The sequence below is a fragment of the Habropoda laboriosa genome, unplaced genomic scaffold (assembly GCF_001263275.1).
Source record: "Habropoda laboriosa isolate 0110345459 unplaced genomic scaffold, ASM126327v1 scaffold22, whole genome shotgun sequence".
NCBI lineage: Eukaryota > Metazoa > Arthropoda > Insecta > Hymenoptera > Apidae > Habropoda > Habropoda laboriosa.
The window spans coordinates 8468558-8476413 of NW_017100261.1; the positions used below are offsets into that span (position 1 = coordinate 8468558).

The window sequence follows — 7856 nt, forward strand, 5'->3', positions numbered from 1 at the left end:
ATCTATATGTAGGTCCAAGGATTCGAGCTTACTCTCTCATTCTATCCCCAAATCTCTTCTCGATTATACAATTCTCAATTTCTCATATTCTCCACCAAGGTGACGAAAGAAATTTTTCACGTGGAAAGGAAAAGAAAAAACGTAGAAATAAAATTTCATCCCCCATCATCCCTCTCGTATTGCTCGCAAGAGAAACGTTCGCTAGCAACGAAACGAAAACCCTGAATATGTGCGCGGGTACACGAGAGTGTGTGTACACGTACACATACACGGGGATATATCATATACATATTATATATTGTATTTATATTTATATATATATATATGTATATATATATCGTCAACAAAGGAATTAGCGTCCTCTTGCCCATCGCAAAATGGCATCTGCCAATACGTCAAGGTGAGCTTTCGTCTGGAACAGAACAGAAAACAACGTTTGCTCGTGATAGCATGATTCGACATGAAAGCTGGCAGTTTCGTTTAAGGACGCCAATAGGTATGTATGTACAACGTGAGCTGACAAAACCACGCATGTTCTCGTTACAATCATTGTATCAGCGGTTACAGTGGCGAAATAATAGAGGAGGATGTTAAAGAAAGGCCAATTTTAGCATACGGCCGGAACGAAAATTTTTTTTACAGCATGATTTTACGCATGCTAAAGAACGAAAAATGTTATTGTCATTTTTCCCGGAAATGATGGGAAAGTTATGAAAAATGTGGTTCAAGGTAAAATTTCTTTCTTCGTTTTCTTCGGATGATGGTCTGTTCGTAAATTAACCATTTAGAAACTCATATTGAGTATTATTTACAAAGACTGTTGTACATTAGTGTTTAATGAAAACCAAAAATAATGAAAAATAATTAATGACAAATTAATCGAAACAAGGAATTCTTTCATGACAATTGTTTATTCGAGTCGTAATTCTCAGAGAGTTGAGCGATCCTCTCAGACAGTCACTCTCAGACGTGTAGTGTCCACTCGCGAAAGATACTCTCGAGAGCAACTCGCGAGAGATACTCTCGAGAGCAACTCGCGATACTTTTACTCTGAAAAGGACAGCTAGCTTTGTTTGGCTCGATGTACGTACAGCGACCCAGGCTCGCAAGAAATATCACGAGTTCGAAGAAGTTAAGGCCTAGAATTATTCCCAGAACAATTGCGAGCGTACAGCGATAAGAAATCGGGCAGAACGACTCGTCCTCAGTCAGTGTTTACGAGGCTGCCGAACGAGTGCCTCGACGAACGTCGAACGTCGCTTATACTGCGCGATTGTAGTCTTGTAGGGAATACATCGAACAACGTGTTTTCGATTATACGCGGATTTCCAATCAATTTACGTACTTAGCATATTCGTTCGTGTGAATTAAGTGCCGCTGCATACAAGAAGCTAGTGCACCGAATTCAAGTACACAACGAACAGCTCAGTTTGAGAGAAAAATCAAACGAGAAGCGTGTCTCTGCGAGCTACAGAGTGTATGCGTGAATAATATGTATGTATATATACGTACACAATCGAATGATTGAGTTAATTGAAAGTAGAGGAGAGCCTACGTATAGCTAATTAGATCAATTACTGCAACAATTTCGTTTTATCGTATCCTAAGTTTATTTTTCTTGTTATAAGATGTGTTATAGCTATGAAACAACAACAAATTAGGTTTTTCACTGTTGTCTCCCCGAGACATATACATATTCTATCCTTTTCTGGAAAAACACTGTCTCTTAGTAATCAACTAAGTCTTTACACACGAGCTACTTCGTTTGTTATTATTCTAACGACAATATACGACGCGTAGTTCGACAGAACTCTGTATACATGTACGTATATGTTTAGACTGATATGTAAGATCAAACTTTTTCCTCTGGCTTTCATAGTGGATACACAGTTAAGAAATGCAAATTCTGTTAGAGTCTTACTTTTTTACTGTATCCCTGTCATGACGATTATTTTATTATACTTACGATAGTTTATTATAATTTTTATCATTTCGAGAATAAATAACTATTGGTTTCTGATTGCTTCGAATATAAGCATCGTGTCATCAAAGAATTCCTTGTTTCGATTAATTTGTCATTAATTATTTTTCATTATTTTTTTCAAACAATCTTTTTAAATAATACTAGATATGAGTTTCTAAGTGGTTAATTTACGAACAGACCATCGTCCTAAGAAAACGAGACGGAATATAAATATGGTCATACTCTTACCTTGAACCGCATTTTTCATAACTTTCCCATCATTTTTTGGAGACATGACAATTACATTTTTCGTTCCTTAGGATGCGTAGAATCATGCTGTAAAAAAATTTTTCGTTCCGGCCGTGTGCCAAAATTGACCTTTTTTTTAACATCCTCCTTTATGGAACAAAATGGTTTTCTTCTTTTGCTGAAATTAGGTGCTATTAAATGATAAAAGTTGAAGTAGCAGACGGATAAAATTTGTGAGGTGAATATTGTCTCTTCAGAATTGTGTTGGAAATTAAAATGATGAAAAGACAAAATTTAGATGATATATAAAGTATTTCAAGATTGAAACGTGTTTAATGTTTGACAATTTTTGTAAAAAAATAGAAAATAGCACTTTTAGGAATTTTTAATCAATGATCTCTAAGTATACTGTCTAGCAAGTTAGGATCTCTTAGACAGAATAATTTGGAAGAATGAAAACAGGGAATTTTTATGAAAATTTTAAATTTCACATAAAATTATGCAAATTGTAAAAAGGAGATTCCAGGATATTAGATCCAAAACACATATTTATAAAATCATTTTGAGGAAACCATAAAAAGGTTGGACAAAATACTACACAAAGCATTAATACAAATATTTTGAGGAAACCATAAAAAGATAATTGAATCAGTACAAGATCTACTAAAAACGTTTTTCAAATTCTTCAATATTCCACAAAAATACTGTCTACTGTCACACTTTCCTACAAGAAAATCTGCAATAAAAGCGTGCACAATTACATCCAAAATTATATCAAATTATAAAAACAAATCCCTAAAAACGAAGAAATTCAAACTAATATCTGGAATAAATACAGTCTCACGTTCCTCTCGTCAAAAAAGAAAACAAACAAATAAAGAAGAGAAATTAAAAATCCACAGATGAAGTAAAAAACTGAAACACTCTTTTTCCGACTAGCGAGGAAAAAGTGTCCCCGAGAATCTCGATATTCCGATCAGCTTCGCCCCGTTCGGTCGGTGGGAAGAAATTCGTTAAGCTAGTTGGAGAACTTTTCACGAAGATCCACGCGTTCTCGCGAGCATCTCCGGCGAGTTGATCGAGTTCGAGGCGTCGCGCTACCCCGGTAAAATCCAATTCGCCGTAGTTCGACGCGGCGGACTTTAATCAGATCCGAAGAGCCACCCACGTTGATCAGGTCAATTCCGTTTCGACAACGTTCTTCTTTTCCCTGGCTGTGCGTTTCGCTCGACGGAAACGGGGAGAACGTGGCGGCGGCGGCGCGGCTCGACCAGCCGGAAGGAAAAGAAGCGAATATCGATTTCAAAGGGGCGGAGAGACCGGGGCTGGAATCAGCCAGAGAGAAAGGTCAACCGTTCGCCGGATGTGAGGGATGATAAATCCGCTGGAGGGCGAGACACAACGCTCAGATTTCCCTCTGATCTCTCTTCCTTCTCCGCGCTTTTTCTTCTTCGCTTTCCTGTTTTTCTCCGTTCCTTATGTTTGTTTGTTATCGTGAAATACGTGGGAAACATGTTATCGCCGCGAGTCAATGTATATAGGGTGGATTCTAACGTGTAACTGGGACATGCTATACCTTTCTGAGTGAAGTTGGAAAAACACTGTAGAGAACTATTGAGGCTATCGGCGCGATAATAGACTAATTTACAATTTTCGGTGGATTGATTTTAATTTTGCGGTGGATTAATTGCGAGCAACCTTCTTGAACTTTTAAAAATAGAAACTTGTGAATATATTTTTATGCGAATTGACATTTCAGCGTAAACTTTCATTCTGGAGTGGTCTAAGCAACCTTGCAAAAGGAACACTTTTAAAGGTAGAATATTAAAGAATTTTTTTGAAATATTAGTAATTTTGACACAGACTTTTAGGGGTTAGATCACTATTACGCTGATAGCTCAATTTTGCACTATTTTGTTTATTTAACAGGTTCCGATGTTTTATGACACGATTTCTTTTCTGAATCACTTGTCTAATCAAAAATTTGAAATATTTTAAGAGTTTTTTTTTTCTCATATTACGAAGTTTCGTGGTAAACGACGATCGAGAAAGTACGATACAATTTGCTATAATAATAATTTGGCACAAGTTGCAACGTAAAGTCGACTGTCAGGCAACTCTAACGACTATAAAACGACTGTTACAATTCTAAGGCAGCTCAAACGGCTCTTACACCACTTGGACGACTCATACAACTCTTAGACGACTCTTGGAACACTGACCCTATTTGCAAGAAAAGCTCTTCCTTCACATCCCTTATCTTCAACCGTACACTCGCGTTTTTCAGGCTTTCTTCACCGAAAATGCTCAGAATTTTCTGAAGAATCAATCTACGTAATAAAAACCTTCCATTGCACTTTGCACAATACAGTTCTATAAAAAAAAAAATTCAATCGTATAATACTTTACACGATAAAATTTCATTGAAAAAAAAGGAAGTGCAAGTGCACTTTACACGAGGCATTTCCAATAAAAAAAAAAAAAAAACAGGAGCACCGATGAACTTGCGAAAAAAATTATTTCCAATCGAACAGTGCAAAATTTTCCTCTACGATTGTTTTCTAACTTGAGAGCAACGAAACTGGTTCATTTGGGGTTTAGAGATCTCGTGAAGAGTTTAGAGAATTTTCGTAACCGATTTGTGAGAGAAAATTGATCTTTTCTGTTGGTGTATTTGATAGTACATGGCACATCTAGTATTTGGCGAAACACGTGTCGAATGTGGGCGAATATTGCCGTTACACTCTTTATACAAGTAGTATGTTTGTGTAATTAATGGGTGGTTCAGTTCCGCTTTTATTGCTCAGGGTTGTTTGTACAGTTTGTACTGTAGCTTGATGAAGCTTAATAATGACTTCCACATTTGTTTCGTAATTATAGATCTACTGTTTCACGTGTTTTGCAATTTTTAAAGGTCACAGGTTATGGGACTGATTTATGAGTGTTACATTTAATTCGAGCCACTTAACATTGGATAGAAATTTGAAGAATGTTGTTAGAAATATGTTTCGACTTTTGAGCTTTCCTTGAGTATGTTAGCATTTCCAAAAATTCTTACTGTGCTGGAAATTCCTGGAATGTTCTGAATTCGAGCTGGGTCAAGTGACGTTAGGCAAATTCGTTTTAGGTGAACTTTGGTAGTTTCGAAGTGTTTGTCCATCAAAGGAATAGATTTGAATTTATATTTTCAGATTCGATCAGTTTTTCTTCGTATTTAGTAATATCCGTAATGAATTAAATTTAATTTAAATATGTGATATTTATTTTACGTACACTTTGACTTCTTGCAAATATTGATACTCTCGTTTATAAGTTCACTTACTACTTTTGATAAAAAGTTAATTAGTTTGGAAAGTGATATAATCTACGTTTCTTCCACAGTATAAGCAATAGACGTAATTATAAAATTACTGTTAGAAGAATCCCAGATATTCTTACAGACTTTTGAACGTTCAAAATTATAGAAAATTGTTAGGAAATACAAGCATATTTGAACGAGGTCCCATTTTTTCATCTTCTAGTTCTCAAATTTTCTATTAAAATGAAACTTTCAAAAATAAATCTGCAAGGCTCTGCAATTTTACAATTTTTCTAGCCTATTGAACCTTTTCGTTATTTTTATTTTCTTATTGTATTTTTATCGTCAAATTCTAAAAATCTCTAAATTCCCTGTTTTCTCTAATTTCACAATTGCAATTCCATAAATTTTCTAAAAAAGGAAATTTATATTTAATTGTATATTTAAATTTTCTAAGAAAATGAATTCTTCCAGGCTGAAACGTTCAAATTCATAGGAAAATGTCAAAAAATACGCGGATATTCTTCCACAATAAAAGTAATTAAGAATACTAAATATCCTTACAGACTTGAACGTTCGAAATAACAGAAAACACTAGCGCGTTTGAAAAAAGGACCCAATTTCATGTACAATTCTTTCCAGAAAAAAAAACAACTAAAAATACTAAATATTCCTTCAGACTTCCAACCTTCGGAATGACAGGAAATTGTCAAAAAGTAGAGGAATATTTGAAACCAGTGCCACTTACGCAAATTCACATACAATTCTCTCAGCTCCTACTCAATTCGCAAGATCATCAGAGAACAACTGTCTTCCAACGTGTTTCACGTGTCGCACAATTACAAACGCTCGTGTTTGTCTGCATTCGCCAGCCTTTGTGGCATCGTTCCACTTTCCGCGACGCGTTCGTTCGCGGAAACTTATCATTCGCCGCGCGCGCGAAAGCTGCACTCTAATCTCTTCTTTTCATCCACTCGCTTCCTCTTCCGCGCGACAGCCAGGCGAAGCGGTACGAGGTTCTCGTGGAAATCAGGAGCAATTGTTTTTCTTCCCTTTTTCTCTCTCTCTCTTTTCCCTCCTCGCGGACGAAGAACCCCTCCAGGCTCTCGTTGTTTTTCCAGTGGCGACAAAGCCGGAGGAAATCGCTTCTCTGCCGACGGGAGAATTAAGGAGGGCGAGGCTTTTTAGTGATTTACGCGCTCGCCAGCGTGTAAATTGAGCTCTCCGGTCCGCGAGTTTAGTTCCCCGTGGCTTTCGAGTATTTGTCCGCGTAGGCCAGAAGGGATGAACGGTTGGAGAGGGGCAATCGCGTGTGAAATTAGCGAAACGCCCGATGTACAGTGGGCGCGTTGTTTGCCTTTGAGAGTGCCTCGAGACGACGAAGGAATTTTGACGCGCGATCGTGTCAAGGAAAAGCCACCCTATATGGAAGTTTCTTTTAATCAACACCTTATCGACGAGCTATGAAGATACTGTTTTGTTCTGTTGGGTGTAGAAGTGAATTCTTTCCGACTGCATTCATGTTATTGGTTCAAAGCCACGAAGTTTGGCAAGCTGCCGGTAAAATGGCAAAGGGTCATTGATAATTATGGAAATTATCGGATGATTGCAAAAGTTCGTGGTCGATTTGAAAATGAAGCACGAGCGGTGTGTGCAAAGGCACGTTTCATTTGAAAGTAAAATGAAATAAGATGAAGAATTCTTTGAAAATAAAACACTTACATTGAGAATGTAACATGACGTTAAAACAAACATTTGTGCCGTAGTGTGATAAGGCTCACGCCACCTCTGAAAATCCGGCTGAAATTTTTGCAATCATCCAGTATTTCGATTTTTTTTTAAATAAACCTCTGATTGTACCCAAAAGTCGGGAAGAATTAATTTGTACAATGACAAATCATGTTAGATCACCTGTGATCATTGTCACACCTTCAAGTACTCCCTCGTTAGTGCACCGATTAGCCGTTAATAAATAGTTCATTCTACGACGTCTGTACTTATATTGAGAAAAATTGAAGGTAACCATGAATGTTTCGGAAGAAAAAATGTGATAAAGAGTGTACTATAGTTATCTTGAGGAACCCTTTGCGCCGTATTACGCAAAGAACAACATTTCGATTGGTATACTGAGAATAGTTCAGCCTGTATATAACTACCACTTGCATCGGAAGAATGTGAAAATAAGGAATTAGTGAATATCGAGATGACTTTGAGGGAATTTTGTTTTATCATCGTTCTGAAATCGTATAAACTCTTCTTAATTTTTTTTTTAAATTTTCAATAGCAGTGAAAATAATTCGATGCTCGTTATGAGAGTGACACCCTGTATATATAAAATAGAAATTA

The 7856-nt window shown here is 36.7% G+C and overlaps 1 protein-coding gene across 1 annotated transcript in view; it reads right to left on the minus strand.

Moving 5' to 3' along the window:
• Nucleotides 1–352: 352 nt before the first annotated feature.
• LOC108572775 overlaps nt 353–7856 on the minus strand; it is a 23449-nt gene continuing 15945 nt past the window's right edge. The window contains exon 3 of the mRNA XM_017935056.1: nt 353–412. Within this exon, the coding sequence (XP_017790545.1) occupies nt 353–412 (60 nt within the window). The remainder of the gene's footprint in view (nt 413–7856) is intronic.